At 35.5% G+C, this 23,888-nt stretch overlaps 1 protein-coding gene across 2 annotated transcripts; it reads right to left on the bottom strand.

Annotated features, from left to right (window-relative positions):
* Positions 1-3,336: 3,336 nt before the first annotated feature.
* Positions 3,337-13,364, bottom strand: LOC106868444 (uncharacterized). Of its 2 annotated transcripts, XM_089361257.1 has the most exons (5): positions 12,155-12,284; positions 9,605-9,774; positions 8,828-9,127; positions 6,745-6,863; positions 3,337-3,884 (listed from the first exon to the last, which is right to left on the bottom strand). In XM_089361257.1, exons 3-5 carry the CDS (start codon positions 9,094-9,096, stop codon positions 3,364-3,366), a joined length of 909 nt encoding a protein of 302 aa, XP_089217383.1. In that variant the 5' UTR covers positions 9,097-9,127; positions 9,605-9,774; positions 12,155-12,284; the 3' UTR covers positions 3,337-3,363. The 2 variants fall into 2 exon arrangements, with proteins under 2 accessions (XP_089217383.1, XP_014769206.1); XM_014913720.3 differs by lacking the exon at positions 9,605-9,774 and having other exon boundaries at positions 12,155-13,364.
* Between the last annotated feature and the right edge of the window lie 10,524 nt (positions 13,365-23,888).

The raw sequence follows: 23,888 nt of genomic DNA, 5'->3' as shown, positions 1-23,888 counted from the left end.
GCAGAGAACTGCAGAATCATTATTGCATGAAACAAAATGCTTAGCAACATTTCTTTCAGCTGTTTGATGAGTTCCGTGTTCAAGTGCCACTGAAGTTGACTTTGCCTTTTATCCTTTCAGGGTCAGTAAAATAAAATACCAGTCAAATACTCAGGTCAATATAATTAACCTCCCACTTGCCTCAAAAAATTGCTGGCCTTGTGCTATGATTATAATATCATATTTTACTCAGAATGAAATAAATACCAACCAATTTTAAACTGATTCATAACAATTAGTCATTGCTATGTAACTCTAGATGTTTTGTCACCAAATTTTTTTTTGTTGTTGTTACCAGCTACATAAGTTTACTTCACTATTTGAATGAAAGCAAATCTTTCTTCTTAAACAGTAACATAATGTTCCTTTAGAAAAATACCATAAAATTCAGCAATCAAAAGTAGTCACTCATTCCAGTGAGTCAGGATCAAGTAAAATCTATGGGACATAAGCAGTTGAATAACTAGGTACAATCCTCAAACCTGGAGTTCCAGATATGTCATATCTCCACCTAGATGGAGATATGCAGTGGTTTATTATATGGGGCAGAGTGTGGGTTAGGTTCTCCATTCATGGTGAATTTCAGTTAAAGTAAATAGTAAATGGATCTCTTATAGTTTCAACAATGCATATTCACTTGATCTATCAGCTTTACTACTTGCTCAATGAATTAGCATATAAGTGGCTGAGTATTCCACAGACGCATATAGTGTTAATGTAATCCTCAGGCAGAATCAGTGTGAAAGTGTGACAAAGCTGAACTTTTGAATTACAAGTATAGTCAACATAACAGGCTTCCTCACAATTCCAGTTTATTCAATTTCATTCACAAGGCTTGGGTTGACTCAAGCCCAAGGAAGAAGACCCTTGCCCAAAATGCCATATCCACTCACATGGCTTTGGTTGACCCAAGATTATAGAGGAAAACATTTACCCAAGGTGCTGTGGAGTAGAACTGAACCTGAAGCAAGCTTCTTAACCACCACCTCTTGATTCCACAGACTGATACTCATACAAGTTATTTGACCTGGTTTCTATAAATGAATTCCATCCCTTCCACCAACCACTTTACAGTGTACTTAATGCATTTTTCATAGACCCACCACTAGAGAGGTTGAAAAAGATTTCAAAATACTAAGCCTTCTTTGCTCAGTTTGACGGGATATATGCACACACAAACACACAAATGCTTAAAAAGAGAAAGAGCACATCAGATAGGGTAGTTCCAAGTCTTTAGATATTTACAGTTGAGACACCTTTGGCTACAGATTTGCTAAATCAGGTTGGTTTAGAGATAAACAATGTACAGAAACTCTACATTAGATATAAAAACTAAATATCCATAGTGGTTTCAATTACTCTTCTTGCTAAAGCTAAGCTATTTAATTTCTGCTTTTCTATACCAATTGGTGTACATTTGTATATTTACTAAGTGATTCTTTCTTATATCATTACTTCAGTAAATCTGGTAAAGTCTAGCTTCAGATATATTCAAAGTTATCTCATATCTGCCTGTTAAAAGTTATCAGGTCATCCCATAAGTTCTGTCCGAATTTTGAATAAAGAAAACAAGTGATCAAATGTTATATTTAATTGAAATTTGATCATCCATGTACTTTCCCTGATTATCTATGACTTCCTTCCGTCTATTTACAAGCTTTTTAATCCCAGCAATGTAAAACTCTTTTGGTTTCAAAGCAAAGATCTCTGAAATGTCAGTTTCGACCTCTTCCTGGCTTGCGAAAGTTATGTCCCCCAAATGATTCTGTAAACTACGAAACAAATGGTAGTCTGAAGGAGCAAGGTTGGGAGAATAAGATGGATGAGGAATTTTTTCCCAACCAAGCTCTTCAATCTTCTGTGATGTGATCTTTGCAGTGTGGGGTCACACATTGTCCTGATGAAACATCACTCCTTTTCGATTCACTAAAGCGGGTCTTTTTTTTCTTCAAAACTTGGTTCAAACGGTTTGATTGCTGACAGTAGACTTGAGTAGTGATTGTTGCATTAGGTGGTAACACTTTAAAGTGAATTACTCCTTTGCAATCCAACCAGATAGAGAGAAGAACCTTTTTCCCATGAAGTTCCCTTTTCAGTTGTGTTTGAGCTTTTACCCTTTTACCAAGCCACTGTTTATGGCGTTTAACATTTCAATAGAAGATCCATTTTTCATCACCAGTCACAAGTCTATCCAAAAAGGGTGAAATGAGTTTGCGAGAATGGAGAGAAGAGCAGATGTCAACTCGGGATTTGCGGTTTCTTTCAGACAATTCATGAGGCACCAATTTTCCAAGTTTAGGAACCTTTCCAAGTTGTTGAAGATGATGATGAACAGTTTGTATGGTTTGAACTAAGCTTTATTGTCAATTCTTCAACTGATAATGCAGGATTTTCTTCAAGTAATGCCTCAAGGAGCTTCTCATCAAACTCAACTGGACGTCCTGTTCGATCTTCATTTTCAAGGCTGGAATCTCCACTTCTGAATTTTGCAAACCATCTTCTGCAACTTCTTTCATTCCAGCATTCTTTCTCATAAACTGAGTGTATGTTTCGAGTTGCTTTGGCTGCAGAGTTTCCTTTTTTGTACTCATAAAGCATTATGCCTTAAATGCTCTTTGGATACTTCCATGTTAGAAAGGTTTTAATCAAAGAAATTTTATTTCTATTATTCTTTAAAATAATATTTAATTAGTTTAAATGTACACAAATACATAAAAATAATTTTTAATTCCATTAGACATTCTAAAATACTATTAAATTTCATTCAATCTTTAAAAAGGTGTGGGATGACCTGATAAAATAATAATAGTTGATGATTAGTATCATTTTTCCACATCATATAAATTCTAATTAACCTTTCAATCCTCCCTGCATTAAACATGTTAATTCTAACTTGACTATTTAAATAGTAGTTAAGGATTAAGAAAATTAACTTTTTCCTTAATTGGTATATTATTTAAATTGGTACAAAATTTAAGAGAAGGCTCTTACAAACAGTTACAATGGAAGATTTTAATTTGGATATGAAAACTTTAACATGAAAAACTTCGTATTATTTCAATTAAAACATGAACAACAGATGGTAAGTTTTCTATAGTGAAGGCAAGTCTACAAGATTGCTTTGGTTCTTTTAACTATTTGTTTTCCTTCACATCTCATGCCCTGGATTTCCAGCCAGTCAAGAGCCTAGGATAAGATGAGCTTCCCAATCTTGAATTACTCTTCACATATTGCAAAAAAGATAAAGTATTCAATCACCAGTGATGCATTAAAAAATAAATAAAATCTGAATAGCAATTAAAAAACAACAACAAAAGACTACTTTTATTCAGATGAAGCTTCAGAATGCATGACTGATAAGTCTAAAGGATAATCTTGACAGTCTTCAACATTTGTTTGTATCAAATTTTCAACACCTAATTCTTTTTTGTCTTGAGGAAACGTTAAGTCACAAAGGTTATTTTGGTTCTGAAATGTCACATGATTGTTTGAAAAAGAAGATAATGGACTGGAGAGGATCTTTGGACAAGGTAAATATTTATTTTGGATGCAGAAAACTGACTGATCCAAATGAGAGTCAAGTATGTAAGAGGTGGGAAATGTAAGTAATTTACTTGGGCAATGTGAAGGTTTCTCTTTTAAATGATTATTGTTGTGAAAATAATGCCCATATGTCCGTACATGTTTTCGCAGAGAGCTAGGATCTGTATATCGTTTATTACAGCCAGGTATTTTGCAAACATAAGGCTTTTCTTCCTTGTGTGTTCGTATGTGCTTGAAGCGATCACTTGAATTGGAATAAGCTTTGAGGCAACCATCAACAGGACAAGCATAAGGTTTTTCTCCTGAAAATAAAAGGAAAATCAAATATTTCATTTATAGAGTAATTACAAATAATTCAAGATAATTTAAGCTAAAACTATTTAATGCAGGGAGCATTAAAAGTAATATTATATAGCCTTAGGCCAGACTTGATCAAACAGGCTGATGATGAAAGGTGATCCTGCTGTGAGCATTCTCTCTTTTTGTGTATTTAGAATTACCATTGTTTAATGTAATCAAAGATAACTGGCTTAGAATCAGCACAATTCTTAAAGCATCAGACAGAATACCTTGCAGTATTTGTTCTAGCTCTTTGGACTGTGTTCAAATCAGATTTGAGATCACAGTGCAGAAACCTTGTGTAAGTGTTTCTAACATGTCCTTGGGTCAACCAAAAGATTGTGAGTAAAATTTGGTATTCAGAAGCGATGCAAAAGCCTATCAGAATAATTATTCCTGTGTTTGAGAGTTAGTCTAACACCATCACCTCGCCCTTGGGTCCTTTCAGTAGAGTTTGTTCATTTGCAGGCATTTGGGTCAGGGTTTTATTTAAAGATAACTTTCTCATTTCATCCTACTAGTCATAGAGGTTCTACCCTTCTTCCTTTGACAAAGCTAAATAAATTGAGATTGATGCAGTTGATGTTTGATTTGAACAGCTGTAAATCAATGTTTATGAGTAAATAATTTAAGAGGTCAATATTCAGCAAAGTAGATGATACTGGGCCTGGAGATAATGAGGGACAAGTGTGTCAGATGGTCTGGTCTTGAGTAGAGGCTGCATGGAACCAGCTAACTCTGGAAAACAGGCCCATTTCGAAGAAATGTGAGGAAAAAATTTTGCTATACTATACTGCCAAATCAGACTGGAGCCTGGTGTTGCCATCCGGTTTCACCAGTCCTCAGTCAAATCGTCCAACCCATGCTAGCATGGAAAGCGGACGTTAAACGATGATGATGATGATGATGATGATATACTGTCAAATACATCTGTAGAGTTTTCAGCAAACACTGTAAGAAATAGATAGATAAAAACATTATATCTTTACAAATGACATCTTCATAGGCAGAAGTTGAAGGACTGACCGGACAAGTTTTGGTCCTGTATTGGAATTTCATCAGCAACTGAGTACTTTCTTTAAGAGTTCAAACTGCTTGTGAACCTATTATTATTTCCTTGCAGCTAGTTCTGTTCTAAGATATTTATATAAGGACAAGATAGTCATATTTGTCTTTTATAGACACTGTTGGCTAAAATCTGTAGACATATTATATAGATTCTATGTAATACTGCATGTATAGATATATGAAAAACATCTTAATAGACAAAGAAATCAACAACTATGCAAAATTCACTCAACTTAAGCTTTTCTACAAATGCCTATCTTTTCCAGCAAAGATATCTTTGTTAACATCAAACTGGCAGTATACAAGGTAGTGGTGACATTTGCTCTCACCAGTTGCTATGTAATGTGAAGAATACACATGAGACACAAGACATGACACTAAACCTTCTACCTACAAAGCAAATAGTAGGACAGAGTGACTAAATGTGAATGTCTTACTACAAGCAAAGAACATTAGTAGTGAAGACGTGATAACCAAAGCACAGCTGAAACAGGTGGGAGACATGTCTGGCAATAGGGAAAAAGAAGAAATACAAGGATAAGTTAATGCTCACAACTGTGAATGACAGCCCAGCTTTAGCTGGAAAGACTGGCAAAAGATTACGCTGTGTGACACTCAGCTTGAACTAATGCCATAAAAACAATACAAATACGCTGACTACAACAGATGGAAACTGGTCTACACTACTAAAAATCAATAACAACCATTAACTGCCATGACCATTATGAACATGTGGTCTATAAACAAAAGTATGTTGACCCTGAACTAGTTTGTATATGCACATGCAACTCACTTCCAGATGACAGGATCAATTACAATGACGGACAGCTTAATTCATATTTCTCTTTCCATAATAACAAACTATTATGCTGTATGCAAACTTAAATATCTATAAATTGCTAAAGCAGTGTTTTTGCAGCTAGATGCTCTTCCAAATATCAAGTACACACTTGTGTAATAGAAGCTGTGTTTGTTTCTTTTTTCTTTATTGTTAAAGGAGACTGAAGAAAATAGAATTACGCATGATGGTGAGTCAGAAAGTAATGCAATTTTATTTGCATTACTTTTTGATTCACCCTCACACTTTTTATGGTTTGAATATTACTATGAAGTTAATATTTCAGCATCTAAACCTCACAGCCATTGTGTTTATGCAAAGTGAAAAGAAACTTCCAATATAACAGACTATATTAAATGCCCATGATGACAAATGAGTCGTTGATATACTTCTCTTCATGCAGCATCCACATAATGGAGATATCAACAGCATTTAACATCCACTTTCCCATGCTTACATCAATTGGATGGAATTTGTTGAAGAAGATTTTCTATGGTCAGATACCCTTATTGGTTCTGAAATAAGGTAATATTTTCCCATAACTAGACATGTTTTCCATGGAAGACTAGAAATGAACAACCTCATTTTACAACCATCACATAATGTCTAGACAAGAGTACATACAAAACCCCACCCCTGCCCCCACCCCCACACATACACACATAAAGGGCTTCTTTCAGTTTCCATCTACCAAATCCATTCACAAGGATTTGATTGACCCAAAGCCAAAGTAGAAGACAATGCCCAAGATGCTGTGCAGTGGGACTGACCCAAGACTACATGGTTGGGAAGCAAGCTTCTAAACCACACAGTCATACCTGTGCCCATAAATTAATGCTATGTGCCACAAGTGAGATATTTAATAAAATGAATAAAAAATATAAAATTTCAAAATTTCTTGATAGAAATTAACAAACCTGTATGAGACCGTTTGTGGATTTTAAGGTTCTCTAATCTAGAGAAAGACTTTCCACATAATGAACAGTTGTGTGGTTTTTCATTGGTATGAGTACGTATATGAATTAACATCTTGTATCTGAGAAAAAAGGAAAAGATACATCTTTATCAAAATCTACAACTTTCTTAGTGTAATCTTTTACTTCTTACATCATTAAAAGTCTATAAATGATAAAATGAAAAGGCTTTAAATAAATGAAGCCAGTATGCTGCACTTGATGGGTAATGTCAGTGAGCATGCATGACAGAATGTAAATGATATAAAAGAAAAACTGGGTATAAGTGGCATCAGATATAGTGTGCAAGAGAGAAGACTGCTGGTTTGGTTATGTGATGCATATGGATGAGGACAGCTGCATAAAGAAGAGCTGATCTCTCATTGTTAAGAGAACATGTGGAAGGGGTAGACCCAGGAAGATGTGGGACAAAGTAGTGAGAAACGATCTTCAGATACTGAACCTAACCGAGGAGATGACAAAGGACTGAGATTCCTGGGAATTTGCTGTGCTTGAGAAGACATGTGAAGCAAAGTAGAATCAAGCATCTGTGCTGGTACCATGTAAAAAGCACCCGTGCTGGTGCCGTGTAAAATGCACTCTTGATGGCACCATGTAAAAAGTGGCCATAATGGTGCCACATAAGAAAACACCTGTGCTGGTGCCACATAAAGAAGCACCTGTGTTGGCATCAGGCAAAAAGCACCCAGTGCACTCTGTAAGGTAATTGGCATTAAGAAGGGCATCCAGCCATAGAAACCATACCAAAACAGATAACTGGGGCCTGGTACAGTCCTCTGGCTAATTAGCTCCTGTCAAACCATCCAAACCATGCCAGCATGGAAAACGAATGTATGATGATGATGTTTATGCCATTCCAGCATGGTATAAACATGAAAACTAAAGGTAATTGTGGAAATTTCTATGCTGTTGCTTCACTTGCTCAAAATAGCAGCCTAATTTCCGTCAAAAGACACCAATTTAAAAGCAATATTGGCTGACAATGTAATCTTTGATACATTGTTTGAATATAAAGAGATTTATCACAAATGGAAAACTTTTGATTACAGCTCTGCTCAATCAAAACAAACTTGAACAGCATACAAACTAACAGATTGTAGTTTAAATGTAAAGGGCATTTGAGTTATAGAGCCAGCACATATCAAATGTAATACACTGCTAATGATCTTATATATTTTTACTTATTACTACAAATTACATTGTATCAGACAGTATTACAAGTGAAACAAACTATCTTCTTTATGAAATGTAATGTGTCTTGAATGGTACAACAATGCAGGGTGGACTATAATAACTTATAAATAATTTAATTATTCATAGTCTAATATAATATTTCAGAATATAAAAATTCCATCTTCAGATATTGCTATAACAGTGACTCCATTACAACCTAGCAATATCTGAAGAAATAATTTTTATATTCAGAAATATTATATTAGACTATGAATAATTAAATTATTTGTAACAATTATAAGAATGAACTCGGCATTGTTGTGCCATTCAAGACATGTTACATTTCCTAAACAATACACAATGCTTCCAGCGAACTACAATACTCTCTAATATCTTCTTTATGCTAAACATACTCGTTAACCCTTTAACATCTATATTACCCTATCAAATGTAATGCTTATTCATTCACATTGTTTTGAATTAATTTTACATCACCATGTAACTTCAAGATTTCGATGATGTGGTTATTTAGTTTTATAATGACATTGTTAGGTAGGTGTGAGATGTCAAACCAGGTTAGTTTGAAGATAAAACAGATAGAATATCTGAGCCAGATACGATCGGTTTAAATACTAAATGGTTAATGAACGTCTTCATGGTCAATTAACATGCTAAAAATAGCAATCAAAACTCTCTTGAATCACACTTAATCATTTTAACAAAAAGGAAAGTAGACTTTAGACAATTTGGCCCTAGATATCCTTAAACAGATCAAAGGCCAGCTTGATCAAGTCTGATCAGGGCTAAATAACAACAAAATAACCTTTGATGTATTATATTGAAAGAACTTTACCTGGAATTAAAGCCTTTGCCATGACGGAGACAGTCTGTCCACTTGCACTGGTACTCTATATCAGATTGTTCCATACGTACATGTTGTTCATTGACATGATGGACTAGTTTATCCAAGAAAACAAATTTTTTGTCACACTCAGCCCAATGGCACTCAAATGGACCACTAGAAATAGCAGAAAGTATTCTTTGTGGATCACTGCTTGAGTTGGAATAATGCATTTTTACCAAAGATGGGAAGAACTTCAAAGGGAAAGTGGAGCTTGGCATATTTCAAACGAAGAATCTCATTGTAGTTGTTCTGCAACATAATTTAAATAAATATTATTTTGTGGAAAACTTTACATGAGAGAATAAATTTATTTTAAATGACAGTGTTGAGATGTCTTAGAAAGTTAAAGAAGTGATTTTAAATTCTCAAACTACCCCTATTTCTGAAAAATAGGGGTAGTTTATCCTGTTCAGGCTATATTATTAGCATTATCCTGTGTTTGAGAATATATATATATATATATATATATATATATATATATATAGTTAAGGTGGAATCAGAGGTCACCAGTTTAACGGTTGTTGCTGCAGATGTGCAAGATGGAAGAAGAACAGTGATTGAAGTTGTAAAGAAATACTTATTTACCATTACTTTGTATAATGCTATGCCTTGATGGGCAGGTGTGTGTATCATATAAAAAACAATAGAGTTATCTTTTCTTGTATGCTGTTGCTGTTTATAGAAGATAGAGTGAATGTTAAGTGTAGGAAGTCTATAAAATGATACCTTCATTGTGCCTGATATTTAAACAGCAGTGGTGTTGAGATAAGACACTATCATAGTTGACATTCTCACTGTAAGCCTTCTTTCAGTTGAATTATCTCAGTAATTGTATTCTGTCTGTGGTTGCTTCTGTGTCATCTCCTTTTTGCCAACTAACTTTTTCCTACAGTGTTCTAGTATTTATAATTATACAAACTAGTTAGGATAGATATATCGTTGAGAACAATGAATTTCGTCGGAGCTCTGTTATCTCTATTCTAACTTTTGGTGAAATAGAAGAGGTTAGAAGGGTCAAGTGGCAAAGATATTATTCTGCTTAGTGAAGGCATCTGGTAAATGTAACTGCTGTCACACAGAGAAAAACTACTGTTTTACCATGAGAAAAGTGTTGTTTAACTGTTAAGTGAAATTTGGCGATCGATGATTGAATCCACTACATCAGTCCCCCTCTAGAGAGGTTCCAGGAAAAGGAAACGAATGATCGAGGAAGGGAAAGAAATGCATAGCTGAGGAAAAATTTGTTATTATTCGATCCTTTCACCTGCACAATTTTCACTGAGAAAAAGAAAAAAAAAAACCCTCGGATTTTTTGCGTGGGATCAAGTACCCTGACCTTGTAATATGATGCAAACTCCTTATTTTTGTTTTAGGAGGGGGTTGGGTGGGGAATTGCGGAAAATTCACCGGAGTCCACTTCAATTCGTCTTAACTTTCAAAGAAAATGGATATTTTTTAATGAAATTCTCTACAAATATGTTTCGGACTATGTAGATTCTGAAGACATAGGAATCTTTTTTTTGGGGGGGGGGGGGACAATTGGGGTTATTTCTGAGAACTGTTCCCCACTCTGGGTTGTTTCGGAACAAGTCGTCCATGTTTCATTTTCTCCGTTTTGAGCTTCCATAGATTTCTACCACACACACACACACACACATATATACATGTAATTAGAAAAGTTGAAATGGGAATTATTCCATTCAATATCATGTCTATTATAGAGATTATGTAGGTACTACTAAAGCAGCACGGTCCCGAACGCGCAGTCCGCGCTAGCTAGTCGTGAGTGGTCGATCCTAACCCTAACCCTAACCCGCGTGTGCAAATGAATACATGTTTAGGGTTAGGGTTAGGATCGACCACTCACGACTAGCTAGCGCGGACGGGACCGTGCTGCTTTAGTAGTACCCATTATGTAACAAATTATAGGTCACACTTCTATATTTAACGGTGCGTGTATATTCCTTATTTTTGCTTCTGGTGTCTTCTGCCTTTCTATTAGAAATGTTTACACCAGGGAATTTACTTGAAGTGGAAAAAAATCGTATGCAACAGATAAGTCGCCTTAACATATTTCTGTATACTAGACCTTTAGCTCTTATTTTTAGCATAAGTTTTCTGGGGAGGGCTTTGTTTGCTTTTATAGCCCATTTGTTGCTTCAGTAGAAATCTACGGATGCACAATCGCACAAAACGGACAAAATGAAACAAATATGGACTTATTCCGAAACACCCCCGAGTGGGGAACGGTTCTCAAAATAACCCCCAATTGTTTTCCCCAAAAATTCCTATGTCCTCAGAATCTACATAGTGCGAGGTATATTTGTAGAGGATTTCATTAAAAAGTATCCATTTTCTTGAAAGTTAAGGCGAATTGGACTGCAGTGAATTTTCCGAAATCCCCACCCCATCTCTCCTAAAACATGTTCCCCAAAAACTTTTGTATATTCGGAATCTACATGATAAAACACATATTCGTAGAAAATTTCATTAAAAAAGTATTCATTTTTCTGAAAGTTATGATCATCCAAAATCGGTGAGGGGGGGGGGGCAAAAATCTGTAGTTATGCCGTGTTACCTATAACGTACAGAATTTGTTTACGTTACCCTCCCACAAAATATCATTTTGTTCATCAAGGAAAGAAAATTAAAAAAACAGAAAATACAAACAGAGGTTTTAGATTTTATATTATTTATCAACAACAAATTCTGGATTCTGTTTAATTTGACCAAGAGTACATCAAACACTCAGTGTAGACTTTTGTAAACCAAACTACAGAAAAGTTGAAATTGGACTTTTATTAGCTGAACATAACTTATAATTACAAATATACGGCGCAGTCAACCAAAGCGTTAATTAAGCAAATGCGACTTAAGATTATATAGAAATTAAAAGGGATATTTTTTTTTTTATTTTAAATATGCCGAAAATTTATTAATTTGGCTCCACTGAAATTAATTTGATGAGAAATAACGAGTGGGCTTAGTAAATTCAGAAACGTCACAGTGGTTGCCGAGAGAACGATGGAAGAAAAAAGAATTAAAAGAAAAAAATACGATCAAGAAGTTTATAGACATTCTGATATCACTGACATAGATAGTTTAAGTAGTATAAGAAATTTTTTGAAAGACTCCTTTTTAATAGGAGAAATACAGAAAACTGCGTTAAACATTTTCAACGAGGAAAATGTTTTTAGTTAACACCGGTAATGGATAAACTTTCAATACAAACAATAAAATATTCTGATATCATTCTATCCATTTATACATAAATACCTTTTAATAGCACCATTAAATACTCCTTTCTTTTGTGTGTTTAGACTGTGATATTAGCTGTGCGTTTTAGAAACAACATTATACTGAAACCGTTTGAAAATGGTTAGCGCCACTCCATGACCATATATGGTGCATCGGGTGATGTGATTATAGTTTCTTATAATTTCGTAAAACCTTTTGCGCAAAAATTTCGCCGAGCACTGGTGAATTTTAACGTCTTTTTAAAGTTTATTTATTTGCATAAATAGTATACATGCAAAATATACCGAAATAAATACTATGCAAAAATAAATAGAGCAACTATTTTGAGCAGCGTTTTTTTTTGTTTTTGTTTATGACTGCAGTGTTTGTTTATGGTCCTTGTTTCTAAGGATTTGGTCGTAAATTATCAACTGAATTAACCCGTTAAATTAAATTTTGTTTACACTTTTCAGTAGGCTTGAGAAGAGTTTATATATGCAAAGAGTAGAGTACCACTCTTAAGAATTTAAGCAGAGTGGATAAGAAACTTTTTATAAAACGATGTTACTGTTGAGAATCAGAAAGTTTGGATTGTTATACTACCAAAACAAAAGATTTGAGTTCAGTATTTTTGTCAGATATAATAGCTGAAAAAAGTAACTAATTCTTGTGAGTTAATAAGTAGAAATCAAGCTATTACAACTAATGGAGAGGTATTTGAATCAAATCATCGAAGTTATTATTTTGGAATCAATTGCAAAAGTGCTCCAATATCTTGAGAGATTGAAGGAAGAGTTTATATCACGTGCTTGTTATGGCGTGAGCAAAATTTAAGTTACCATTAACATAGTTAATGTTGGGAACCTTAAACAATTTAACAAGAAATGATTATCTGATGAGGAAAAAATAATATTAATTGGATCTTTTTTAAAACGGGGGCCACATTTTTCATTAACGAAACACTTTGAAACTTGGAACACTGGTAGAATGTGTCATATAAAACATATTTTTCTCTTAGTCTTCTTAAAAAAAAAAGAAATCCATAAGTTATTCCATGTTAAAGTTGTCGTATTTCTGTAATTTCAACCAATCACTGACGTCCATTCAGCCGATATACATTAAGTGCCGACTACATAAACAAACGATTCTGAAACAATTAACCCTAACCCTAACGTTAGGGTTAGGGTTAAAGCAAATTTAAAATGAAAAAGCAAATAAAACGAAGGTATGGAGATTAAATACGCTTTACATCGCTTAATCAGCCAAAGGAGTAAATCTAAACAACTGAATACTTGTCAGTGATTGGTTGAAATTATCGAAATAAGACAATTTTTTACATGAAATAAATTCGAATACAAAAATATTTTTCTGTTCTATAACACAAAATAGATAAGTATACGAAGTTTGAAAGTCTTTCCATACCAAAAACACTACGTAAAACATTAATGAAAAATGTGGTCCCCGTTTTAAAATAGATCCCATTAATTAGTTTATTTCAGCAAGTATAGGTGGCTACTCCAGATATGTATTGGCTATATTATATCCTCCTCAGTGAAGTATAGACTTCATCGTATTTGCCAAAGTGGCGATGAAATAATTTTAAAGAGAATGTTTAAGTTTGTTCACTGATTGATTAAGAAAATTGCTGGTTAATAAATGTCATTCATACAACAAACAATTGGCTATTAAGGAGACCACAGAGAGAAATATCAGACTATAATGGTTTTGCTATTAAAATGCCTGCTTCTCAACCACATAGTTAAGGTTTCTTCTCACTGCGTATTTGGGAAAATGTCTTGTCACACACTTAGGTTGATCAATGCTTTGTGAATGAAATTTGATAGACAGAAACAGTTATGAAACCTTGTCGTGTGTGTGTAAGCACTGTTATATTTATAATGTGCACTCTTTTCATTATATATATATATCAATATCTATTTTGGAGTAGTGTCTCATTGGATACATAGTGAGTATACAACACCTGAGGGATTTTCCACCTGCTTTTGCATTTTCTTTATATGTTTTGGTAACTATCTTATTTCATTACCTTTTTACTTGTTTCAGTCATTAGACTGTGGCCATACTGGGGCACTGCTCTGAAGAACACACGTTTGTGTGTGTATCAAAATACAGGTGAGGATATAAACCTCGGAGAGATAAAAATATCCAAGATTAAACTGATTGAATACCTAGCAATATGGGCACATACATATATATTATTAATATTATAAGGTCTGGTCTTGTCAATGTATTAATAAACTTTTATTAATCTTATCTCCATCTTCTCTCTTGATTTCCTTCATTGGACACGAAACTCGGCTTTCTTTTCAGTGGGACAGCTGCAGAAGTTCTTAGCAGTTAACAGTTTTGACTTTTACTTGTTTCAGTCATTAGACTGTGCAAACAACTATCCAGAGATTTGTTTTACCCAAGAAGTAGATAAAATAAATACCATAATATACAGGTGTCAATACAGCAAGCTTTACATCATCATCATCTTCATTTGGTATCTGTGTTCCATGCTGGCTGGTCTGCTTTCAATTCAAGAAATTAGTATTTTTTTAATATTGAGTAACATCTTAGTAACTAACTTAGAGAACTGATGCACTCTCTTATATAAATCAGGGGTCCCCAAACTTTTTAGACCATTGACTCCTTCATGGAATCCTTGACCCCCCTCATCAACCTCCAGGCATGTACAAGAAAATAAATAAATAATAACTAAGTAGATGTGGAGTTTCAGGTATTAATCGACCCCTTGAATAGTCCTATCGACCCCCAGGGGTCAATATTGACCACTTTCAAGACCCCTGATATAAATCTTCATTCCTATACATCATCAAGTCAAGGTAAATGGGGCAATTTGGCTATCATGATAGCTCTTTCATAGCGGGAACAGAGTACCAGGTGGTTGCAACGCCTATCTTTAAATGTACCCATCCTGCTTCTTGGATGACAGAATGCTAATATACTGCAAAGTTAACTCAAGCGGTTGCTTTACTTATTTTCAGCTGAGTGGACTTGAGCAATATGAAATGAAGTGCTTTGCTCAAGGATATAACATGTCACCCAGTTCAAGAATTGAACCCACAATTGTAACATCTTGAGCCAAACATCGTAACCATTAGATCCCAGGCTTTCACTAATACATCAATTACAGCCATAACTATAGTCTTTCTCCCATTTTTTTAATGCTTTAATCAAAATAGGAAAGACAGTGTCTATGAACTTTTCTGTGAGTTGGGGAAGAGAGGAAGTTATCCTTAGGGGCATAGGTTTAGACCATCGTGGAACATGTTAGTTTATTGGTTTTTAGCCTATCAACATACTGTATGTTCAAGGTGGCTGACAGAAGTAGTTGTGATTATACATTACTTTTCTCTAATGGTAACGTGAGAGGAATTGCAGGATCAGAGCAAAGGCTATGTTCACTCAATAGAACAGTGATGTCAAGCTACCTTCTGAATGATAACGAATACCTAACCTAAATTCTTGCAACTTAGTGAACTCTGCTAAAGACACTTAAGGGCTGGGTTGTGGAGTCATGTGGCTTAGCAATTAGGATGTTGGACTCATGATTGTAAAATTGTGGTTTCAATTCCTGGCCTGGGCAACGCATTGTGTTCTTAAGCAAAACACTTCATTTCGTGTTGCCCCAGTCCACTCAGCTGGCAAAAATGAATAACCCTGCGATGGACAAGCATCTCGTTCAAGTGGGGAATATATATACCATGAAACCAGCCCTTCTGAGTTGGAATGATTTGAGAAGGTAACTTTACCTTTACCTTTAAGGGCCAGGTTCATCTTACAGAATTCCACACTCTTTCTGTCTATTGAATTTTAATCACAAGGCTTTGGGCAACACACAGTTATGGTAGAAGGTAACTGACTAAAGTACTGAATCTAAAATCACAAAACTGCAAAGCAAACTTTTTAACCATACAACTATTCCCAGTTCAGAAATACAGCTGAATGTATATATATATATATATTTTACGTAGTACATTCACATGACAACAATATCCAGTCAAGGCTTGAGAAAGATTAATCTCTTATGAAAACATATCCAAATTAGAGTAAGTATCACCTTGCTTGGAAACAGCTAAATGTTTGAGACAGGAACAGCATTTGACCACATGAAATGAATCCTGTCTAAGTCACACAAGTATATAAAAATAGATGGTGAAAAGATGATGGTGATGATAAGGCTAATGATTCAGTAATAGGGTGCCTAAAGACAGTAGGGAAATAGGGTAAAAGTTTACGGAATTTTTATACATTTAACAATACAGAGACAATTAGAATAGGTTATTGATGACTTCCATCTCTCAGCATACTTTTGGCAACTCATTTATTCACAAGTTCCATACATGAAGTGTTAAAGAGTTAGCAGAAATAATGAGAATAAAATGTAAACATCTGTAGCGATAAGTGAGTCTGTAACAATGTAATCAATTAAAAAAATATTTGCCATTTAAATCCTTATATTATTGAACAACACTATTGAAATAATGTAATGGAAATAAAACTACTCTAGTTTAACTCTGAAGGTCATCTGGAAATATATAAATCTATAAATCTGAATTGTCTGTATATATTATCTTGTATTCAGAAACTACAAAATGATCATCCACAAAACTATTATTATTCAGCATCTCATGGGGAAAGCAACCAAATCTCCCTCAAACCACACCCTACTATCTGTTAACAGAAGAATTTGAGAGAGACAGGGGTGAATTGGTAGTGTCAGTAATAAAAGAATTACATTAATTTGTACAAGTGTCAGTATATGGAACGTTTGAAAATATGTGTGTGATGCCAAACTCTTGGTTTTTCTCCCTCCTTCAGTCTCTCTCTGAAAAAGTGGAAGAGAGAGAGAGAGAGAGAGAGAGAGAGAGACCCACATCCAAAATCTACTAGCTTGAATAATAGAAGACATAGATAATACTTTGTGGGATGGTAATAGTTTGAAGGTCTTCTAACCATAGGTTTGATCCATTAGGTTTTTTCTGAGACTAAACAACAACTACAACATAATGATGAAATCATTAAAAGAATACAGAATTATCAACAACTTTTAAATATATCCCTTAAATATCACAGAGTATAAGTAACAATAACTGATATTTATATTTGTCTTTTGAAGGCATTAAAATGATGTCATATTAAAGGAAGGTTGATTTTAATAATGTGCTCTTATTGCACATACCAACATCATTATAAAGCAGATAAATCAATCATTATATCAAACATAGACGTCTACATAAGCAAATCAGGTTTCAGAGAATCTTGATAAAATAATGGAACTTTTACATCAGACCTGATAGACATGACAACTAAATACATCTCCTTCACATCATCCCTATTGGTTTGGCATTCATTCATTCACTCACTCATTTGCTTGTGTGAGTATGCATGTATGTACATGTGTGTATATACATGTCTATATGTTTGTGCTGACAAACTGACACTCAGTAAACAACTGGTGTTTGTTTATGCCCCTGTAACTTAGTGGTTGAAAAAATGAGCAAGAAAATAAATACCAAATAAAAAATAACACTAAACACTTCAGGGCAGCAACAGCATGGCTGCAGTCCAATGACTGAAACAAGTAAAAGAATAAAAGAATGCAAGAATAACAGTCACAAAACAATCATCACATCATCATCATTTAGCATCTGCTGTCCATGCTGGCATGGGTTGGATGGTTTGACTCAAACTGGTAAGCTAGAGGGCTACATCAGGTTCCAGTCTGATTTGGCATGATTTCTATGGCTGGGATGCCCTTCCTAATGCCAACCACTCCAAGCATGTGATGGGTACTTTTTACATGCCAGTACGTGACATTGGCACTGGCCATGACTACGGTTTATACTTTCCAGCTTTAAGCATCATCTATTTTGTAAAGCACATTATGAATTTGATAAATGTATTGCTTGCAAATTTTTATATGAAAGAAACATCTCATAAAAAGTTTATTTTATTTTTTTTTTTTGTAAAATTTTATATTACACTTGATGAACAAAAGTATTGATAGTTGCAGTTTCCCAACACCTCATTAACTGCATTTCTGACAAGAGCTAAAGGAGTAGCTATGCAAATTGATGCAGAACAAACATTACAAGACACCATTCAAAGAACACTAGCTTTTTGCTATCCTTAGTGATGTTTACATTCATCACAATATGAAAAGATATACTTTTATGTGCACATAACATTCTTCCAGTATAATTATACATACACACTCTGTATTCTTCCAGTTTCTGTCAATGTAATTCTGTTCATGGTGAGTAAATGAACCTGAGACAACAATAGATGATACCTGCCCAAGGTACCAAGCAGTGCAATAAAACCTGAAACAAAGATGTAGAAATGCAAACTTCTTAAGCAAACAACTTTGTTTGCATAATATTAGTTTCAAATTTTGGCACAATGCAGGCAATTTCAGTGGGAGTGGGGATAAGTCAACTACACTGACTCTGAAAGGATGAAAGGCAAAGTTTACCTCAGTGGTATTTGAACTTAGAATGTAAAAGACAGATGAAACACTAAGCATTTTACCTGGTGTGCTAACGTTTCCAACAGCTTGCCACCTTACTTTATGTACATAACAATAATTTTTTATTTCATTTTTGTATTTGGTTTGCAAGATTCTTTATGTGAATTTGTGTGTTGAAGCATATTTTATTGTGTCTGGGGAGAGTCATTCTCTTTTAGTGCTTTATTATTTAACACACTCACCAGTTCAATTTCCACTCATTTAGTTATTTATTTTTCCTAAAATTTTCATTGCGTCTTCCAACCTTTTCAATAGTTGCTGACTGTCTGTTATCAGAGCTGCGTTCTTTTTGTTTGTTTGTTTGTGCGCATGTGTATACACATATGTATGTTTGTGCGTGTATGCATATATATATATATATATATATATATATATATATATGCATGTGTGTACGTTTGTATGTATTCTGCATATCTATGTGTGTGTCTGTGTATGGGTTTATGAGACTATGTATGTGCGTCTGTTATGTATGGATGTATGTCTCCATGTGTCCTTGTGTGTGTGTGTATATATGGTCATGTGTTTCGGTCTTCATTTGTGTATGTGTGAACTTATTTATCTACCTGTTTACTTACATATCCATCTACCTACACACACACAAACATATGTCTACCTAACAGCCTACTAACAACTCTACCTGTGTATATATAAACTGTAGGTATTGGGGTCTGACTACGTTCTATGCATATTTCCTATTTACTACTGAGGATGTACTCCTCTATTTGTCTGAGTGTTGGGTCCTTCGAAAGCTTGGATAAAATGCAGATGTCAAGTTGACCCAGTGTACATCCATGTCGGTAGAGTATAGAGGACTGTTTTTTGTCGTCATATTGTCTCAAATGTTCATTTAGTCTCTCTACAATGCTTCTAGATGTCTCACCTATGTATATCATGTTCTTGTCTTTACAAGCACCCTTTATGCACCTTATGCTGTAGAACACATTTCTAGTTCTACAGTTAATGCCAGGGTTAAATCTTACATATTATGCAGTTGTCACTGGTGCATGTTGTATTCTCAAAGGAGTATGTCCTACATAGTTGTGATCTGATGGAGCTCCCTGGCTTTTCAACGATCTTAATATTAAGTTTGGCCTCCTTCAGAGCTTTCCTAAACCTTTGGGCTAGTTCTCCATGGGCAGCAGCCTCTACAAAAATTACTTTTTGATATTTGTCAGTCTTGTACCACGTGTTGACCCTGTTTCCTTTGTGACAAACTCTTTGTATCCTATTCCAGTCTTTACTTCTATATGTAGAGCAGGTACCGTTGGTTTCATTACATATAATGCTATCTAACTTCTTTCTAGTTCCCCTGTATACTCGAACCCTATTTTTCTAATCATATCCAGAGAATTGCATGAAGTTCTGTACATGTTTCTTTATTTCATAGGGTTTGCATAGCGGGGACACATTGTTCATTATCCTAACTAAGCCTGCCATCAGTATGTTGATTTTCATGTTTTGTGACAAAGCTGAGTTCTTGTGAACAACATATTTAGAAGCTATGGGCTTCATGTAATAGGAGTGGAGGAGCTGCACTCTGTTGTTCAGTCTTTAACTAAAGTTCAGTATCAAGGACAGGGAGTTTATTGTTAGGGTGTCTAGTCTGGTAATCTATAGTTACCTTGATACTTTGGTGGATGGAGTTAGCTACATGCTGGATACCCTCCATTGTGCTCCTCTCGGTTTCAACATAACAGTTATTAGAGTTTGTCCTAACTAGAATATTAATGTCATCTATATACCTACAGTAAAGCAAAACAGTTGTGGATTGTTCTGCTAAGGATTGTTTAAGTTTTCTGTCTCATCAGGTCATGAAGAGGCCAGCCACACCAACACCAATGGCTACATCTTGAACCTGCATGTATAGATTCCTGTTAAACTTTACTATGTGGTTCTTATGCTAGCCCCTATTGCATGTGCAGTCATTCTTTTCACCTGACTGCTGTCCTCAGCGTCCTGGGTGGGTATAGTCCAGCCACTCCAGTGCTCTGTGGTGCTTTTCTTCACTGCCGAGGTGATGGTGGGTGGTCTATATATATGCGTGTAGGTAAATGGATATGTAAGTAAACAGACAGATAAATAGATAGGTACATAGGTAATATGGACAGACAAGCGCACACACGCACACACACACACACACAAGGACATATATATGGAAACACACATCAATACATAAGAGATGCACGTACAATCACACAAACCGATACACATAGACACACAAGGAGACAGAAGTACACACACAAACACAAACGCATGAACACACAAACACATGAATAAACAGAATACATACATACAAACGTAAACACATGCATACACACACATACATACATACATACGTGTATACACACGTGCACAAACAAAGAAAAAGAACACATCTCTGATAATGGACAGAGTCAACAACTATTGAAAAGGTTGCAAGACACAACAAAATTTTTAGCAAAAATAAGTAACTAAATGAGTGGAAATCAAACTGGTGACAATAATTATAACTAGAAAAGCATTCGCAGAGCGCAGGCCACTGCCAAGCAGCTCATTTCCACCCATATACATGCATGTGGAAAATCGCCCAATTTCCCAAACCAATGCTGGCAAAAAGATAACCTCCTCCCATACTTATCTCGACCATTGTCATCAACACTGTCTCTGCTTTCCCCACAATCACCGTCAAAACTACGATCACCACAATCAGTTTCTTTACACAGTTGAAAATCCATTATCTGATACTCATGGGACCAAGATTGTTGCAGATTTTTGATTTTTCTAATTTCGGAGTGCTTTATTAATAAAAAAAAAAAAGGCATCTACAAAACGGAACTGTTTGAGGATAGAAACCAGGGCTAAGTACAATAGCTTATAGACATATTCTGAATGTAGTTCTATATAAATCTTTAATAATTTTTTTTTATACTTAAGACCATCAGAAATGTTAAGATATCAGCCTCTACCCATGTTGTCATGCTTTGATTAAAAAGTTACAGCATAGATTAGATTACTTAGATAAGTTTCGGCTGAAGTTGACTCAGGTCATGTTTAATTTAATAGCACCACCTGGAAGAGATACACAGTCAGCTCTGGGGAACTGTAGCCCATTCAAGCAGAGGGTTATTGTTTTCAGAGACATATCTGGGTGTGGGTGGCTTATCTGGTATTTGTTGGGGGTAATTATCTAGGGATCGTTTGAATGTTGTGAAGTCACTTTCCTCCTTTATGTGTATCTGGTACGATGTTGAAGAGAGCAGGGCCAATTGAGGTGAAATAGTTCTGTCATAGTGTTGTGATACAACACCAACATTTCTGTAGTAGATGGATGGCACAGGGGCCAAGCCTCGGACAAATTTTAAAGATGAGAAATCATCATCATCATCATTTAATGTCTGCTTTCCATGCTGGCATTGGTTGGACGGTTTGACTGGGGACTGGTGAGCCAGATGGCTGCACCAGGCTCCAATCTGATCTGGCTGAGTTTCTATAGCTGGATGCCCTTCCTAATACCAACCACTCCGAGAGTGTAGTGGGTGCTTTTACATGCCACCGGCATGAGTGCCAGTCAGGCGATTCTGGCAATGGCCATGCTCAAATGGTGTTTTTACGTGTCACCTGCACAGGAGCCAGTCCAGCGGCACTGGCAACGCCCTCGCTTGAATGTTGTGCCAGTAAGGCAACACTGGAAACAATCACACTTGAATGATGCTTTTTATGTGCCACTGGCACAGGGGCCAGTCAACAATCACGCTCGGATGGTGCTCGCTCCACTAGCACGGATGCCAGTCATCGAATTTGAGTTCGATTTCACTTACCTCAATAGATCTTCACAAGCAGAGTTTAGTGTCCAATGAAAGAAAGGTATGCCTAAGTGGGCTGGTTACACCACTGGCATAAGCCACAGGTTATGGTCTCACTTGGCTTGCTGGGTCTTCTCAAGCACAGCATATTTCCAAAGGTCTCAGTCACTAGTCATTGCCTTAGTGAGGCCTAATGTTTGAAGGTCGTGCACCCCATCCCAGGTCTTCCTGGGTCTACCGCTTCCAGTTTCCCTCAACCACCAGGGTGTGACACTTTTTCACACAGCTCTCCTCATCTATTCGTACATGACCATACCAGCGCAGTCATCTCACTTGCACACCACATTATTGATGGAATATTTTCTGCATCATACAGATGATATAGAGCTCACAGCGGTGGTGGAGGGAGCAAAGCTTGAGCTTTTTGAGTCAATCCCAATAGTCAAGGCTTGTCATGTCATCCTCCGCCAAGGAGCTCATTTTAAGATAGATACATGAGTAAAATTACTAATAGAGAAACAAAAATAAACTTTGGAAACAGCAATGCCACCATAGGTTACGTGGAAAGAATGAACATATTTTCAAGGGAGATAATCAAAGAATATAATATTGTAACACTTCATGTAAAGTAAATATAACAAATGAAAAATCCTTCAAGAATCCATAAAAATTCCTGGATCACTACCAAAATTTCATCATCTGTTCCTTGTGTCATTACCAAGTTTTCCTGCAAGTTTCATGAAATACCGTTCACAACTTTTGAGTTATTTTGCACACAGACAGACAAACCAACGCCGATGAAAACATAACCTCCTTCCTTGGCGGAGGTAATAATTGTTTCAAAATTTGAGACAATCTTGAGGGAGAGAAGATTAGTCAATACCATTAACCCACCCCTACCTCACTACATAACTGGTACTTTATTTTATCAACCCTGGAGGGATTAAAGGCAAATTTAACTTTGGTAGGATTTGAACTCAGAATGTAAAGGGTTGGAAGAAATACCACAAAGTATCTTTTCCTATGCTCTAACAGTTTTGTCAATACACCACTCTATAATTATTCCTTTATTGACCACATGGTCCTATACATACAATGCAAAATATGTGTGGAGATGTACATAATATATATATATATATGTATATATATATATATATATATATATATATCTGCACACATTTGATACACATGGATTTCCTTTTCTTCAGAAGTTAAGACTGGTTATAGTCTGGAAAAAGTGATGATATTAGCCATGGTCTTCACCTCTGGAATTTGTTGGTATTGTTAATCATATTTGCTCACCTCTTTCTCTCTTTTTTTTTTGCTCTTCTAATTACAAGTTCCTTGAATGGCTTTAACTACCACTACACATGTAGTAACTGAGCGATCGACTTGGCACCAACAAGCAGACTCATATCCTTTTTGAAACCTT

The sequence above is a fragment of the Octopus bimaculoides genome, chromosome 1 (genome assembly GCF_046866305.1).
Source record: "Octopus bimaculoides isolate indiv1 chromosome 1, ASM4686630v1, whole genome shotgun sequence".
Classification (NCBI taxonomy): Eukaryota; Metazoa; Mollusca; class Cephalopoda; order Octopoda; family Octopodidae; genus Octopus; species Octopus bimaculoides.
Note: the sequence above shows the minus strand (reverse complement) of the source record. Positions and strands in the feature narration are given on the sequence as shown.

Bases quoted from the DNA above. Each gene is read 5' to 3' on its own strand.
- LOC106868444 (XM_014913720.3), bottom strand. From the start codon at position 9,096: ATGCCAAGCTCCACTTTCCCTTTGAAGTTCTTCCCATCTTTGGTAAAA. The intron at 6,864-8,827 runs GTAAAGTTCTTT...CTTTTTTCTCAG, and splicing joins GGCAAAGGCTTTAATTCCAG to ATACAAGATGTTAATTCATA. The intron at 3,885-6,744 runs GTTTGTTAATTT...TTTTATTTTCAG, and splicing joins CCACAAACGGTCTCATACAG to GAGAAAAACCTTATGCTTGT.